At 39.3% G+C, this 18274-nt stretch overlaps 1 protein-coding gene across 5 annotated transcripts in view; it reads left to right on the forward strand.

Annotated features, from left to right (window-relative positions):
* The window catches only part of melt (ventricular zone expressed PH domain-containing protein melted), a 196928-nt gene that overhangs the window by 21893 nt on the left and 156761 nt on the right, over positions 1-18274 (forward strand). For all 5 annotated transcript variants that reach the window (XM_070096513.1, XM_070096606.1, XM_070096479.1 and 2 more), the window contains exons 3-6: positions 670-830; positions 1042-1186; positions 4089-4263; positions 8456-8619. In XM_070096513.1, coding sequence (XP_069952614.1) covers positions 670-830; positions 1042-1186; positions 4089-4263; positions 8456-8619 — 645 coding nt within the window. The remainder of the gene's footprint in view (positions 1-669; positions 831-1041; positions 1187-4088; positions 4264-8455; positions 8620-18274) is intronic.

Below are 18274 nucleotides of genomic sequence, written 5' to 3' on the forward strand. Positions count from 1 at the left end.
TACAGACACCTCTGAGAGAAGATGTGGGCTCTTTTCTTTCAGTTTCTAGCAGTTATGTGTACTCTCTAACTGCTTCTTTACAACAGTAAAAGTATGAGCACATCTTCGAGGGGCCAGGCTGAGGTTTGGCGGATGGTAACTCGACACTGCCTCCAGCCTTGAAACGTGCACCCAGTTCCTCGCTGAAAGTTCACACACACAAACAAACATTCTCCATTATTTCTTGTGTGTGGTGCCCAGCTTTGTGAAGCCCTATGATTTGAGCTATTGTTTCAGGTGTTAAAGCCTTCCCTGTACCCATAATCAAACATGTATAGCTCCAAAACCAAAGGGAACACCGGTCAAAAGATGGGACAGATGAGACACAAAAGTGCAACATTTCCTCTTACCACAGCAGCCACTTGAGCACTGAGGAGTCACTGTGGAGTGTGGCAGCAGGCCGTAATGTCATGCTAATGACTGCTGCCTGTCATAATGCACTGACGAAAAAAAATCCCCCCTGAATGGTAGGCCTCTGATTTTCGTCACTGCATTATGCCAGGACGCTCACCCAGCACAATGCCGTGACTAGCACTGTACAGCATAACATGGAGTGGTACTGTACCATAGTACCTTTCTTTGGGTACATATGAACTTTGTAATTAAGACTTTTTTTCTTTGTTTTCACAGGCTGGTGATTTGTTTAATGTATCTGACCACTTGATTGTCAACGATCTCACTGATGTTGTAAATAAAATTTTAGAAATTGCCAGCTTGCCAGAGTATACTCGAAATGACAATGACCAAAGTGTTGTTGAGATATGTATCACTCGTGTTACATCTGCCATCAGGTAGGTAATATAGGATTTTTATTCATAATAGTGTGTGCGTAGCAAGCTGTAATGTAATGTTTTTTTTCCACAATACAAGTTCTTTGTAGATAAATGTCAATAAAAAGAATCAGTTGCTGTCTTAAATATATTACGTATGTAATTTTTTTTTTTTAAGATATATTATTGTTTAAAATACATAAATGTGGCATTCACTGCATTTTTTCTTCAGGGAAACTGGGAGTATTGAGCAGCATGCAGAAGCTCTGGTGGCTCTCTTGCAGACTTGTCTCAACCACAACCTTCGACCATCCACACGTGACCATGACCCCCCACATGCTAAGATTGCTTCTGATGTTGTCTCTTGTATCTTCCTGGTGAGCCACACTACATATTTCAAAACTGTCATTACACATTTCTAAATATGTAAGGTAATGGGAGATATTCACAGCTACATTAAAGCTATGTTTTTTAACTTGCACCAAAACTTTTTCTAGAACAGTTCTATACATCACTGGTATGAGATACAGTACATTAATTTTATGACTAGACAGCCGTCTCCTTCCAAAGCAGGATGACTCCAGGAAGAAAACACATTCACCATTCACAGGTTTATCTTAGTATTCCTTGCATATTTTAGCATGAAGCAAGCACAAATACTACAGCTGAGTCCCCAATATTTACTTTGTGTATTTTAAAAAAGGGATTTCTTAAGTTTTTATTTATAGTTTATGTACTTTTTGTCATGTGTGCTGCAATATTTGATGAATAAATGACACCCTAATCACACAATCATATACAGTATGTATTGTATTCTTGAGAAGTAGATGTGAATGGTCCTATTAAGTGTGAGGGGTGACTGAGGAAGATAGCTTATGCAGGAGTAAGTGAGGCAAAGGGGGAAAAATTATAGTATGGCTAATTAAGAATTTTTTTTTTTTTTTTTTTTCAACAAGTCGGTCGTCTCCCACCGAGGCAGGGTGACCCAAAAAAAGAAAGAAAATCCCCAAAAAGAAAATACTTTCATCATCATTCAACACTTTCACCACACTCACACATTATCACTGCTTTTGCAGAGGTGCTCAGAATATAACAGTTTAGAAGCATATACGTATAGAGATACACAACATATCCCTCCAAACTATTATTATAAGTTATTCATGTTGTGATATAGTACAGTGTTCCGTGGAACTACATGTGTTGTGTACATCATGCTCATGTGTTTTGATAAGTCTAATATCTTTCATGCTTTCTGGAATTAGCCATTTGAGAGTACTAAAGATAGGTCACGAATAGTAAGTATAAAAGTAAAGCTTTTCTGCTATCACTTGGTTTTTTGACAATTTCTGAATCCTCTGTGTAATATAATTTGAAGTTAAATTTTTAATGAAGAATGCTTTCTTTTTATTTTTTGTGTATGTATGTATGTATTTGTGTATGTATTTATGTATGCCTCTCCTCACTTAACGACGGAGTTCCATTCCTAAGACCACATTGGTAAACGAATTCGTCGCTAAGTGAAGAGCATACTATAATGGCAGTAGGCATGTGTCGCCCATCTTTGATATTATTTTAATGTCATCTTCGCACCATTTATAACATTTCTGGTATATTTTTAAATGCTTATACAGTAATGTACTGTATATTTTAATAAACAGAATAGAAGCAATCGGCTCTTACATACATTATTTAGGTATGCATACTGGTCAGAGAGCCCTTTGTAAGTCAGTCGTCGATAAATGAGTACGTTGGTAAGTGAGGAGAGGCGGTACTGTTATCCAGAATGCTTTATTACTAAGTTTAGTGCCACAACACCTTATTACAAATTTGGATGAGATTCGGTATTACAATGCATTATTTCTATCCAAATCCTCTATTATTAATCTTTTCATATTGGTACTCTAATTCCTTGTAAGAAACCTCATTGCTTGGGAGTTGAGAAGGGTGACCTTGGAATTTTCCTAGATATTTTCAAACATTTCACCCTCCTTGCATAAAATTATTTTTAAGGATTTTTTAAGGATCTCTATTTAAATCTTTCTGAAAAATCTCATCTTCTAGGCTGCCTGTCAGATGCGTGAATTAGCTCTCACTTTATTGTAGAAACTAAAATGTGTAAGATGTTGGTGTACCCACCCAAAAAAAAGCTAAGAAAAATATTAAAGCAAAAGCAAGAAGAAAAAAGACAATAGTAAAACAGTTTTACACTGGAAGAATAATATATCTGGGCAACAAGTGCTGTATTGCTGTTAAATGAATTTAACCTTAGAAATTTACTATCATTTGGAAAAAGGATACTCTAATTATATGATAATGCTTTTTTGGGTAACAAAAGATCAGACAGCTTTCTTTCAACACACCGGCCGTATCCCACCGAGGCGGGGTAGCCCAAAAGGAAAAAAAAAGTCTCTCTCCTTTTACATTTAGTAATATATACAGGAGAAGGGGTTACTAGCCCCTTGCTCCTGGCATTTTAGTCGCCTCTTACAACACACATGACTTACGAAGGAAGAATTCTGTTCCACTTCCCCATGGGGGTAAGAGGAAATAAAAAAGAACAAGAACTAGAAAGAAAATAGAAGAAAACTCAGAGAGGTGTGTATATATATGCTTGTACATGTATGTGTAGTGTGACCTAAGTGTAAGTAGAAGTAGCAAGATGTACCTGAAATCTTGCATATGTATGAGACAGAAAAAAAAAAAACACCAGCAATCCTACCATCGTGTAAAACAATTAGTCTTCCATTTTACACTCACTTGGCAGGACGGTAGTACCTCCCTGGGCGGTTGCTGTCTACCAACCTACTACCTAGTTTATTTTTCATATCAGATATTTTTATGCAAGATATCATTTAGTTATAAATTCAGTCACAGAAATTCTTGTACACATTTGAAGTACATTATCCATCATCTTGACTACAGTAAGGTTGTAAATTCAGATTCATTAAATTATCGGTTAGTCATCGTGTTCTCTAGTGATATATAATAATCCCAACCTTACTCTTCTATTATTCTTCCCTGACCCGTGTAGTGTGTCGGTACCGATTTACTTGAATTACTGGTCATACTTTGTTGTTACTAATGCTCTTATCAGTGTAGTATAAGTTCCACACTTCTTGTTTGACATTCTTCATCTGTGTTACATTATTTTATTCTTAGATTTGTTTAAATTATATAATTTTGAATTTTTTTATATGTAACATTCAAGAGTATTGTTTTCTACATACAAGCAAAACTTTTCAAAACCTTATGAACTGATTGTGCAATACTTTTTTGCAGAACTATCACAAACGAGGAGTGATGGCTCTGGCTCTTCCTGTAGCAGTGAAATTTTTGCATAAAGGGAATCGTGAACTTAGCCGCAACATGAGTTCCTACCTCTCTTTGGCAGCTATTGAAGCAGCTGATCTTCTGGCTTTACATATTCAGCCTATTATTGATTCTGTGATATCAGGTCAGATATTAAATCCAATTTTTTTTAACTATATATTGTTCTTATTAAAGGATTTGCAAAAATCCTTTGACCAATTATCTGGTTCGCTGAATTCATTCAGATAACTTTCTCATACTCCAGCAGCACATCAAATCCCAGAAAGTACTTGGTTTCACTTTAGTTAAAGATGCTCACACATGGATGCTGAATGTTCAATCCCCTTATCTCTCAAAACTTCATTTACACCCTTTCTCCCATGTTTTCCACAAAGTTCCCTACACCACCTATCCACTCTGAATTTATGCACTCTTTATCAGCCTATTTCCTCAGAGGAGGTTTTTTAATGTTGGTGAGGGGCTCTTGATCCAGGGAAATGGATCTGTCCTCCCTATCCTTGAATTGAACTTACACTTTACATTTCACTAGGTGTTCTATGACACACCTACAAGTTTCACTGGATGAAGTCCATTGATTCCCAACCTTTTCCATTTATAACAGTAGGTTGGTAGACAGCAACCACCCAGGGAGGTACTACCATCCTGCCAAGTGAGTGTAAAAGAAAGCCTGTGATTGTTTTACATGATGGTAGGATTGCTGATGTCTTTTGTCTGTCTCATAAATATGCAAGATTACAGGTATGTCTTGCTACTTCTACTTACACTTAGGTCACACTACACATATATGTACACATTTATTTATACACACTCATCTGAGTTTTCTTTGATTTTATCTTAATAGTTCTTGGTCTTATTACTTTTCCTTTTATATCCATGGGGAAGTGGAATAAGAATCTTTCCTCCGTAAGCCATGCGTGTTGTAAAAGTCAACTAAAATGCCGGGAACAATGGGCTAGTAACCCCTTTTCCTGTAAAGATTACTAAAAAGAATAAGAAGAAGAAAATTATCAAAGTGGGAAGTCTGAATGTGCGTGGATGTTGTGCAGATGATAAGAAAGAGATGATTGTGGATGTTATGAACGAGAAGAAGCTGGATGTCCTGGCTTTAAGTGAAACAAAGCTGAAGGGGGTGGGAGAGTTTCAGTGGAGAGGAATAAATGGGATTAGGTCAGGGGTTTCAAATAGAGTTAGAGCTAAAGAAGGAGTAGCAATAATGTAGAAGGATAAGCTATGGCAGGAAAAGAGGGACTATAAATGTATTAATTCAAGGATTATGTGGAGAAAAATAAAGATTGGATATGAAAAGTGGGTTATAATAAGTGTGTATGCACCTGGAGAAGAGAGAAGTGTAGAGGAGAGAGAGATTTTGGGAAATGTTGAGTGAATGCATGGGGAGTTTTGAATCAAGTGTGAGAGTAATGGTGGTTGGGGATTTCAATGCTAAAGTGGGTAAAAATGTTATGGAGGGAGTAGTAGGTAAATTTGGGGTGCCAGGGGTAAATGTAAATGGGGAGCCTTTAATTGAGCTATGTGTAGAAAGAGATTTGGTAATAAGTAATACATATTTTATGAAAAAGAGGATAAATAAATATACAAGGTATGATGTAGCACGTAATGAAAGTAGTTTATTATATTATGTATTGGTGGATAAAAGGTTGATGGATAGGCTCCAGGATGTACATGTTTATAGAGGGGCAACTGATATATCGGATCATTATTTAGTTGTAGCTACAGTTAGAGTAAGAGGTAGATGGGAAAAGAGGAAGGTGGCAACAACAAGTAAGAAGGAGGTGAAAGTGTATAAACTAAGGGAGGAGGAAGTTCGGGTGAGATATAAGCGACTATTGGCAGAAAGGTGGGCTAGTGCAAAGATGAGTAGTGGGGGGGTTGAAGAGGGTTGGAATAGTTTTAAAAATGCAGTATTAGAATGTGGGGCAGAAGTTTGTGGTTATAGGAGGGTGGGGGCAGGAGGAAAGAGGAGTGATTGGTGGAATGATGAAGTAAAGGGTGTGATAAAAGAGAAAAAGGTAGCTTATGAGAGGTTTTTACAAAGCAGAAGTGTTATAAGAAGAGCAGAGTATATGGAGAGTAAAAGAAAGGTAAAGAGAGTGGTGAGAGAGTGCAAAAGGAGAGCAGATGATAGAGTGGGAGAGGCACGGTCAAGAAATTTTAATGAAAATAAGAAAAAAATTTGGAGTGAGTTATTAAACAAGTTATGAAAGCCTAGGGAAAGTATTTATTTGTCAGTTAAAAACAGAGTAGGGGAGTTAGTAGATGGGGAGATGGAGGTATTAGGTAGATGGCGAGAATATTTTGAGGAACTTTTAAATGTTAAGGAAGAAACAGAGGCAGTAATTTCATGCACTGGTCAGGGAGGTATACCATCTTTTAGGAGTGAAGAAGAGCAGAATGTAAGTGTGGGGGAGGTACATGAGGCATTACGTAAAATGAAAGGGGGTAAAGCAGCTGGAACTGATGGGATCATGACAGAAATGTTAAAAGCAGGGGGAGATATAGTGTTGGAGTGGTTGGTACTTTTGTTTAATAAATGTATGAAAGAGGGGAAGGTACCTAGGAATTGGTGGAGAGCATGTATAGTCCCTTTATATAAAGGGAAAGGGGACAAAAGAGACTGTAAAAATTGTAGAGGAATAAGTTTACTGAGTATACCAGGAAAAGTGTACGGTAGGGTTATAATTGAAAGAATTAGAGGTAAGACAGAATGTAGGATTGCGGATGAACAAGGAGGTTTCAGAGTGGGTAGGGGATGTGTAGATCAAGTGTTTTCATTGAAGCATATATGTGAACAGTATTTAGATAAAGGTAGGGAAGTTTTTATTGCATTTATGGATTTAGAAAAGGCATATGATAGAGTGGATAGAGGAGCAATGTGGCAGATATTGCAAGTATATGGAATAGGTGGTAAGTTATTAAATGCTGTAAAGAGTTTTTATGAGGATAGTGAGGCTCAGGTTAGGGTGTGTAGAAGAGAGGGAGACTACTTCCCGGTAAAAGTAGGTCTTAGACAGGGATGTGTAATGTCACCATGGTTGTTTAATATATTTATAGATGGGGTTATAAAGGAAGTAAATGCTAGGGTGTTCGGGAGAGGGGTGGGATTAAATTTTGGGGAATCAAATTCAAAATGGGAATTGACACAGTTACTTTTTGCTGATGATACTGTGCTTATGGGAGATTCTAAAGAAAAATTGCAAAGGTTAGTGGATGAGTTTGGGAATGTGTGTAAAGGTAGAAAGTTGAAAGTGAACATAGAAAAGAGTAAGGTGATGAGGGTGTCAAATGATTTAGATAAAGAAAAATTGGATATCAAATTGGGGAGGAGGAGTATGGAAGAAGTGAATGTTTTCAGATACTTGGGAGTTGACGTGTCGGCGGATGGATTTATGAAGGATGAGGCTAATCATAGAATTGATGAGGGAAAAAAGGTGAGTGGTGCGTTCAGGTATATGTGGAGACAAAAAACGTTATCTATGGAGGCAAAGAAGGGAATGTATGAAAGTATAGTAGTACCAACACTCTTATATGGGTGTGAAGCTTGGGTGGTAAATGCAGCAGCGAGGTGACGGTTAGAGGCAGTGGAGATGTCCTGTTTAAGGGCAAGTGTGGTGTAAATATTATGTAGAAAATTCGGAGTGTGGAAATTAGGAAAAGGTGTGGAGTTAATAAAAGTATTAGTCAGAGGGCAGAAGAGGGGTTGTTGAGGTGGTTTGGTCATTTGGAGAGAATGGATCAAAGTAGAATGACATGGAAAGCATATAAAGCATATAGGAGTGAATGGAGACGAATGGTACTTGGGACCTGACGATCTGTTGGAGTGGGAGCAGGGTAATATTTAGTGAAGGGATTCAGGGAAACCGGTTATTTTCATATAGTCGGACTTGAGTCCTGGAAATGGGAAGTACAATGCCTGCACTTAAAAGGAGGGGTTTGGGATATTGGCAGTTTGGAGGGATATGTTGTGTATCTTTATATGTGTATGCTTCTAAACTGTTGTATTCTGAGCACCTCTGCAAAAACAGTGATAATGTGTGAGTGTGGTGAAAGTGTTGAATGATGATGAAAGTATTTTCTTTTTTGGGATTTTCTTTCTTTTTTGGGTCACCCTGCCTCGGTGGGAGACGGCCGACTTGTTGAAAAAAAAAAAAAAAAAGTCACGAATAGTAAATTTTATAATTCAGAATCTACAGACAATTAGCAATAGCAGACAGCATTCTACCCCTCTGATAGTCCATTAATTAGAGGTTTCACTATATTTCAAGGTTTCATAGATATCTTTTTCTATTTTCTCTTTGCAGGCAACTACTCACTGTCTCGTGTACTACCCCAGATATATGCAGTTAAGAAGGAACCTATACATGACCATGTGATGACTTTGGTCTCTCTCCTGCCTCAGTGTGATACAAATGAAAAACTTGGACTCCTTATGCTCTTCTCACTTGTTGCTAAAAACAGACCTGCAGTAAGTTATTGAATTTTGTTAGTTACCACACTAGGTTGTGTTTTTCAGTACTTGCCATCAGTTACTGGCTTCTAAGGAAATATAAACTAGTATGCTTATTAAATATTGTGGGTATAGGTAAAGAAAAATGAGGATAAGGAGTAATAAATTGGAAAGGAAAAATCACAGGCCTTAGTGCTTATTGTTATACTGTAATTTTTTTTATTTATTTATTTATTATCACACCGGCCGATTCCCACCAAGGCAGGGTGGCCCGAAAAAGAAAAACTTTCACCATCATTCACTCCATCACTGTCTTGCCAGAAGGGTGCTTTACACTACAGTTTTTAAACTGCAACATTAACACCCCTCCTTCAGAGTGCAGGCACTGTACTTCCCATCTCCAGGACTCAAGTCCGGCCTGCCGGTTTCCCTGAATCCCTTCATAAATGTTACTTTGCTCACACTCCAACAGCACGTCAAGTATTAAAAACCATTTGTCTCCATTCACTCCTATCAAACACGCTCACGCATGCCTGCTGGAAGTCCAAGCCCCTCGCACACAAAACCTCCTTTACCCCCTCCCTCCAACCCTTCCTAGGCCGACCCCTACCCCGCCTTCCTTCCACTACAGACTGATACACTCTTGAAGTCATTCTGTTTCGCTCCATTCTCTCTACATGTCCGAACCACCTCAACAACCCTTCCTCAGCCCTCTGGACAACAGTTTTGGTAATCCCGCACCTCCTCCTAACTTCCAAACTACGAATTCTCTGCATTATATTCACACCACACATTGCCCTCAGACATGACATCTCCACTGCCTCCAGCCTTCTCCTCGCTGCAACATTCATCACCCACGCTTCACACCCATATAAGAGCGTTGGTAAAACTATACTCTCATACATTCCCCTCTTTGCCTCCAAGGACAAAGTTCTTTGTCTCCACAGACTCCTAAGTGCACCACTCACTCTTTTTCCCTCATCAATTCTATGATTCACCTCATCTTTCATAGACCCATCCGCTGACACGTCCACTCCCAAATATCTGAATACGTTCACCTCCTCCATACTCTCTCCCTCCAATCTGATATTCAATCTTTCATCACCTAATCTTTTTGTTATCCTCATAACCTTACTCTTTCCTGTATTCACCTTTAATTTTCTTCTTTTGCACACCCTACCAAATTCATCCACCAATCTCTGCAACTTCTCTTCAGAATCTCCCAAGAGCACAGTGTCATCAGCAAAGAGCAGCTGTGACAACTCCCACTTTGTGTGTGATTCTTTATCTTTTAACTCCACGCCTCTTGCCAAGACCCTCGCATTTACTTCTCTTACAACCCCATCTATAAATATATTAAACAACCACGGTGACATCACACATCCTTGTCTAAGGCCTACTTTTACTGGGAAAAAATTTCCCTCTTTCCTACATACTCTAACTTGAGCCTCACTATCCTCGTAAAAACTCTTCACTGCTTTCAGTAACCTACCTCCTACACCATACACTTGCAACATCTGCCACATTGCCCCCCTATCCACCCTGTCATACGCCTTTTCCAAATCCATAAATGCCACAAAGACCTCTTTAGCCTTATCTAAATACTGTTCACTTATATGTTTCACTGTAAACACCTGGTCCACACACCCCCTACCTTTCCTAAAGCCTCCTTGTTCATCTGCTATCCTATTCTCCGTCTTACTCCTAATTCTTTCAATTATAACTCTACCATACACTTTACCAGGTACACTCAACAGACTTATCCCCCTATAATTTTTGCACTCTCTTTTATCCCCTTTGCCTTTATACAAAGGAACTATGCATGCTCTCTGCCAATCCCTAGGTACCTTACCCTCTTCCATACATTTATTAAATAATTGCACCAACCACTCCAAAACTATATCCCCACCTGCTTTTAACATTTCTATCTTTATCCCATCAATCCCGGCTGCCTTACCCCCTTTCATTTTACCTACTGCCTCACGAACTTCCCCCACACTCACAACTGGCTCTTCCTCACTCCTACAAGATGTTATTCCTCCTTGCCCTATACACGAAATCACAGCTTCCCTATCTTCATCAACATTTAACAATTCCTCAAAATATTCCTTCCATCTTCCCAATACCTCTAACTCTCCATTTAATAACTCTCCTCTCCTATTTTTAACTGACAAATCCATTTGTTCTCTAGGCTTTCTTAACTTGTTAATCTCACTCCAAAACTTTTTCTTATTTTCAACAAAATTTGTTGATAACATCTCACCCACTCTCTCATTTGCTCTCTTTTTACATTGCTTCACCACTCTCTTAACTTCTCTCTTTTTCTCCATATACTCTTCCCTCCTTGCATCACTTCTACTTTGTAAAAACTTCTCATATGCTAACTTTTTCTCCCTTACTACTCTCTTTACATCATCATTCCACCAATCGCTCCTCTTCCCTCCTGCACCCACTTTCCTGTAACCACAAACTTCTGCTGAACACTCTAACACTACATTTTTAAACCTACCCCATACCTCTTCGACCCCATTGCCTATGCTCTCATTAGCCCATCTATCCTCCAATAGCTGTTTATATCTTACCCTAACTGCCTCCTCTTTTAGTTTATAAACCTTCACCTCTCTCTTCCCTGATGCTTCTATTCTCCTTGTATCCCATCTACCTTTTACTCTCAGTGTAGCTACAACTAGAAAGTGATCTGATATATCTGTGGCCCCTCTATAAACATGTACATCCTGAAGTCTACTCAACAGTCTTTTATCTACCAATACATAATCCAACAAACTACTGTCATTTCGCCCTACATCATATCGTGTATACTTATTTATCCTCTTTTTCTTAAAATACTGTAATTTTATCATTATCAATTTTAGATAGTACGTATTGCAGGATGTGAGGGTCTAATGTACTGTAGTTTAATGTTTTTAATTTTTTACTTAATGTAGTGATTTTATAATTAACCTTAAAGATGCACCTGTGCTTTATAGTTACAAAGAAATCATTGATAAGACTCTTAACTAGCATGTGACACCTGTTTACCTAGTGGCATATCAAGCAAATCACAAGTACCAGGGCAGTAAATTAACCAGGGAGTAAGAGGAAGAAGCTGCTGAATTTCTAACACAGATCAGTGAATATTTTTTACTGTCCCTCTTGCTTTCTCCATTGGTGATGAGAATTTTTTTTTTTTAACAAGTCGGCCGTCTCCCACTGAGGCAGGGTGACCCAAAAAAAGAAAGAAAATCCCCAAAAAGGAAATACTTTCATCATTCAACACTTTCACCTCACTCACACATAATCACTATTTTTGCAGAGGTGCTCAGAACACAACAGTTTAGAAGTATATACCTATAAAGATACACAACATATCCCTCCAAACTGCTAATATCCCGAACCCCTCCTTTAGAGTGCAGGCATTGTACTTCCCATTTCCAGGACTCGAGTCCGGCTATATAAAAATAACCAGTTTCCCTGAATCCCTTAACTAAATATTACCCTGCTCACACTCCAACAGATCATCAGGTCCCAAATACCATTCATCTCCATTCACTCCTATCTAACACGCTCACGCACGCTTGCTGGAAGTCCAAGCCCCTCGCCCACAAGACCTCCTTTACCCCCTCCCTCCAACCTTTTAGAGGACGACCCCTACCCCACCTTCCTTTCCCTACAGATTTATACGCTCTCCATGTCATTCTTCTTTGATCCATTCTCTCTAAATGACCAAACCACCTCAACCCCTCTTCAGCCCTCTGACTAATACTTTTATTAACTCCACACCTTCTCCTAATTTCCACACTCCGAATTTTCTGCATAATATTTACACCACACATTGCCCTTAGACAGGACATCTCCACTGCCTCCAACCGCCTCCTCGCTGCTGCATTCACAACCCAAGCTTCACACCCATATAAGAGTATTGGTACTACTATACTTTCATACATTCCCTTCTTTGCCTCCATAGATAACGTTTTTTGTCTCCACATATACCTCAATGCACCACTCGCCTTTTTTCCCTCATCAATTCTATGATTAACCTCATCCTTCATAAATCCATCCGCCGACACGTCAACTCCCAAGTATCTGAAAACATTCACTTCTTCCATACTCCTCCTCCCCAATTTGATATCCAATTTTTCTTTATCTAAATCATTTGATACCCTCATCCTTGGTCACGTGGTAGAAGCTTGTGAAAGCAAAAGCTGAAAAATCAATTGCTCATTTCAAATGTATTTTGTTTCATGCTTGAACCAGGTAGCCTTCCAGCGAGCTGTGTTTCACTTGAGAGCATCTCTAATTTAGGCAAATTTGAGAGACTAGGTAATAAAGACTGAAAAACTCATGAGGTATAATAGGATTCTTAAGAGTAAAGGTGAGGACTGGTAAACACTACAAAACATACAGAAGGTTAATCTTCACTCAGCACTGTCATAACATACTTCTGTTAATAGTTTTGTTAAAGCTATACTTGTGGGTTGTAAATTTGTAATGTATTGAAGGCTGTTCTTTAATTATAATTTCTTAAAAAATGCATAATATACTGTACAGTACAGATATTCTACTGTACTGATTTTTTTTTCATTTATAAGAAGTACATTTCCATTTTATACTTCTCCTTAACCCTTTGACTGTTTCGGCCGTATATATCCGTCATATGAGCCAGTGTTTCGGATGTATATATACTCGATAATTCTAGGGTAATGTGGCAGATGGTGCAGGTGTATGGTATAGGAGGTAGGTTACTGAAAGTGGTGAAGAGTTTTTGAGGATAGTGAGGCTCAGGTTAGAGTATACAGGAGAGAGGGAGATTATTTCCCAGTAAAAGTAGGCCTTAGACAAGGATGTGTGATGTCACCGTGGTTGTTCAATATATTTATAGATGGGGTTGTAAGAGAAGTGAATGCGAGGGTCTTGGCAAGAGGTGTGGAGTTAAAAGATAAAGATTCAAACACAAAGTGGGAGTTGTCACAGTTGCTCTTTGCTGATGACACTGTGCTTTTGGGAGATTCTGAAGAGAAGTTGCAGAGGTTGGTAGATGATTTTGGTAGGGTATGTAAAAGAAGAAAATTAAAAGTGAATATTGGAAATGGTAAGGTGATGAGGATAACAAAAAGATTAGGTGATGAAAGATTGGATATCAGATTGGAGGGAGAGAGTATGGAGGAGGTGAATGTATTCAAATATTTAGGAGTGGACGTGTCAGCAGATGGGTCTATGAACGATGAGGTGAATCATAGAATTGACGAGGGGAAAAGGGCGAGTGGTGCACTTAGGAGTCTGTGGAGACAAAGAACTTTGTCCATGAAAGCAAAGAGGGGAATGTATGAGAGTATAGTTGTACCAACACTTGTATGGGTGTGAAGAATAGGTGAGGAATGTTGCAACGAGAGGAGGCTGGAGGCAGTGGAGATGTCATGTCTGAGGGCAATGTGTGGGGTGAATATAATGCAGAGAATTCGTAGTTTGGAAATTAGGAAAAGGTGTGGGATTACCAAAACTGTTATCCAGAGGGCTGAGGAGGGGTTGTTGAGGTGGTTTGGACATGTGGAATGGAACAAAACAGAACGACTTTAATTTTTTTTTTTATTAACACACTGGCTGATTCCCACCAAGGCAGGGTGGCCCGAAAAAGAAAAGCTTTCACCATCATTCACTCAATCACTGTCTTGCCAGAAGGGTGCTTTACACTACAGTTTTTAAACTGCAACATTAACACCCCTCCTTCAGAGTGCAGGCACTGTACTTCCCATCTCCAGGACTCAAGTCCGGCCTGCCGGTTTCTCTGAACCCCTTCATAAATGTTACTTTGCTCACACTCCAACAGCACGTCAAGTATTAAAAACCATTTGTCTCCATTCACTCCTATCAAACACGCTCACACATACCTGCTGGAAGTCCAAGCCCCTCGCACACAAAACCTCCTTTACCCCCTCCCTCCAACCTTTCCTAGGCCGACCCCTACCCCGCCTTCCTTCCACTACAGACTGATACACTCTTGAAGTCATCCTGTTTTGCTCCATTCTCTCTACATGTCCGAACCACCTCAACAACCCTTCCTCAGCCCTCTGGACAACAGTTTTGTCAATCCTGCACCTCCTCCTAACTTCCAAACTACAAATTCTTTGCATTATATTCACACCACACATTGCCCTCAGACAGGACATCTCCACTGCCTCCAGCCTCCTCCTCGCTGCAACATTCAACACCCATGCTTCACACCCATATAAGAGCGTTGGTAAAACTATACTCTCATACATTCTCCTCTTTGCCTCCAAGGACAAAGTTCTTTGTCTCCACAGACTCCTAAGTGCACTGCTCACCCTTTTCCCCTCATCAATTCTATGATTCACCTCATCTTTCATAGACCCATCCGCTGACACGTCCACTCCCAAATATCTGAATACATTCACCTCCTCCATACTCTCTCCCTCCAACCTGATATCCAATCTTTCATCACCTAATCTTTTTGTTATCCTCATAACCTTACTCTTTCCTGTATTCACTTTTAATTTTCTTCTTTTGCATACCCTACCAAATTCATCCACCAACCTCTGCAACTTCTCTTCAGAATCTCCCAAGAGCACAGTGTCATCAGCAAAGAGCAACTGTGACAACTCCCACTTTGTGTGATTCTTTATCTTTTAACTCCACGCCTCTTGCTAAGACCCTCGCATTTACTTCTCTTACAACCCCATCTATAAATATATTAAACAACCACGGTGACATCACACATCCTTGTCTAAGGCCTACTTTTACCGAGAAATAATCTCCCTCTTTCCTACATACTCTAACTTGAGCCTCACTACCCTCGTAAAAACTCTTCACTGCTTTCAGTAACCTACCTCCTACACCATACACTTGCAACATCTGCCACATTGCCCCCCTATCCACCCTGTCATACGCCTTTTCCAAATCCATAAATGCCACAAAAACCTCTTTAGCCTTATGTAAATACTGTTCAATTATATGTTTCACTGTAAACACCTGGTCCACACACCCCCTTCCTTTCCTAAAGCCTCCTTGTTCATCTGCTATCCTATTCTCTGTCTTACTCTTAATTCTTTCAATAATAACTCTACCATACACTTTACCAGGTATACTCAACAGACTTTTTTTTTTTTTTTTTTTTTTTTTTCAACAAGTCGGCCGTCTCCCACCGAGGCAGGGTGACCCCAAAAAAAAGAAAGAAACTCCCCAAAAAGAAAATATTTTCATCATTCAACACTTTCACCACACTCACACATTATCACTGTTTTTGCAGAGGTGCTCAGAATACAACAGTTTAGAAGCATATACATATAAAGATACACAACATATCCCTCCAAACTGCCAATATCCCAAACCCCTCCTTTAAAGTGCAGGCATTGTACTTCCCATTTCCAGGACTCAACAGACTTATCCCCCTATAATTTTTGCACTCTTTTGTCCCCTTTGCCTTTATACAAAGGAACTATGCATGCTCTCTGCCAATCCCTAGGTACCTTACCCTCTTCCATACATTTATTAAATAATTGCACCAACCACTCCAAAACTATATCCCCACCTGCTTTTAACATTTCTATCTTTATCCCATCAATCCTAGCTGCTTTACCCCCTTTCATTTTACCTACTGCCTCACGAACTTCCCCCACACTCTCAACTGGCTCTTCATCACTCCTACAAGATGTTATTCCTCCTTGCCCTATACATGAAATCACAGCTTTCCTATCTTCATCAACATTTAACAATTCCTCAAAATATTCCTTCCATCTTCGCAATACCTCTAACTCTCCATTTAATAACTCTCCTCTCCTATTTTTAACTGACAAATCCATTTGTTCTCTAGGCTTCCTTAACTTGTTAATCTCACTCCAAAACTTTTTCTTATTTTCAACAAAATTTGTTAACATCTCACCTACTCTCTCATTTGCTCTCTTTTTACATTGCTTCATGACTCTCTTGACCTCTCTCTTTTTCTCCATATACTCTTCCCTCCTTGCATCACTTCTACTTTGTAAAAACTTCTCATATGCTAACTTTTTCTCCCTTACTACTCTTTTTACATCATTCCACCAATCGCTCCTCTTCCCTCCCGCACTCACTTTCTTGTAACCACAAACTTCTGCTGAACACTAACACTACATTTTTAAACCTACCCCATACCTCTTCGACCCTATTGCCTATGCTCTCATTAGCCCATCTGTCCTCCAATAGCTGTTTATATCTTACCCAAAATGCCTCCTCTTTTAGTTTATAAACCTTTACCTCTCTCTTCCTTGATGCTTCTATTCCCCTTGTTTCCCATCTACCTTTTACTCTGTGTAGCTACAACTAAAAAGTGATCTGATATATCTGTGGCCCCTTTATAAACATGTACATCCTGAAGTCTACTCAACAGTCTTTTATCTACCAATTATAATCCAACAAACTACTGTCATTTTGCCCTACAACATATCTTGTATACTTACTTATCCTCTTTTTCTTAAAATATGTATTACCTATAACTAAACCCCTTTCTATACAAAGTTCAATCAAAGGGCTCCCATTATCATTTACACCTGGCACCCCAAACTTACGTACCACACCTTCTCTAAAAGTTTCTCCTACTTCAGCATTCAGGTCCCCTACCACAATTACTCTCTCACTTGGTTCAAAGGTTCCTATACATTCACTTAACATCTCCCAAAATCTCTCTCTCTCTCCTCTACATTCCTTTAAGAGTATATAAATCTGTAGTGGAGGGAAGGCTGGGTAGGGGTTGGCCTAGAAAGGGTTGAAGGGAGGGGGTAAAGGAGGTTTTGTGTCCGAGGGGCTTGGACTTCCAGCAAGCATGAGTGAGCGTATTTGATATTGAATGGAGACAAATGATTTTTAATATTTGACATGCTGTTGAAGTGTGTGCAAAGTAACATTTATGAAGGGATTCAGGGAAACCGGCAGGCCAGACTTGAGTCCTGGAGATGGGAAGTACGTACAATGGACCCTCGCTTAACGATATTAATCCATTCCTGAGAGCTCAATGTTAGGCAATATTATCGTTAGCTGAATTAATTTTCCCCATAAGAAATAATGGAAATCAAATTAATCTGTTCCTGACACCCCAAAGTATGAAAAAAAAATTTTTACCACATGAAATATTAATTTTAATACACACAAACTGAAGAAGACATGTACAGTTACATGGCACTTACCTTTATTGAAGATCTGGTGATGATTGATGGGATGGGAGGAGGGGAGAGTGTGGATAGTGTTAATGTTTAGAAGGGGAATCCCCTTCCATTAGGACTTGAGGTGTCGAGTCCTTTTCCGGGGTTACTTCCCTTCTTGTTTTAATGCCACTAAGACCAGCTTCAGAGTCGCTGGACCTCTGTCGCACAACATAACTGTTCATAGAGGCATGTACCTCCCGTTCCTTTATGACATTCCTAAAGTGTTTCACAACATTGTCAGTGTAATAGTCACCAGCACGGCTTGCAATAGCTGTGTGAGGGTGATTTTCATCAAAAAAGGTTTGCACTTTAAGCCACATTGCACACATTTCCTTAATCTTTGAAGTAGGCAACTTCCTCAATTTCTCTATCCCCTCCTCCAGAGCAGTTTCCTCAGGTCTGGCCTCTTGCTGTTGAAGATGATCTTGCCGCTCATCAGTGGTTAGTTAATCATTGTCCTCCTCCACCAACTCTTCCACATCCTC

This window comes from Cherax quadricarinatus, chromosome 1 (genome assembly GCF_038502225.1).
Source record: "Cherax quadricarinatus isolate ZL_2023a chromosome 1, ASM3850222v1, whole genome shotgun sequence".
Classification (NCBI taxonomy): domain Eukaryota; kingdom Metazoa; phylum Arthropoda; class Malacostraca; order Decapoda; family Parastacidae; genus Cherax; species Cherax quadricarinatus.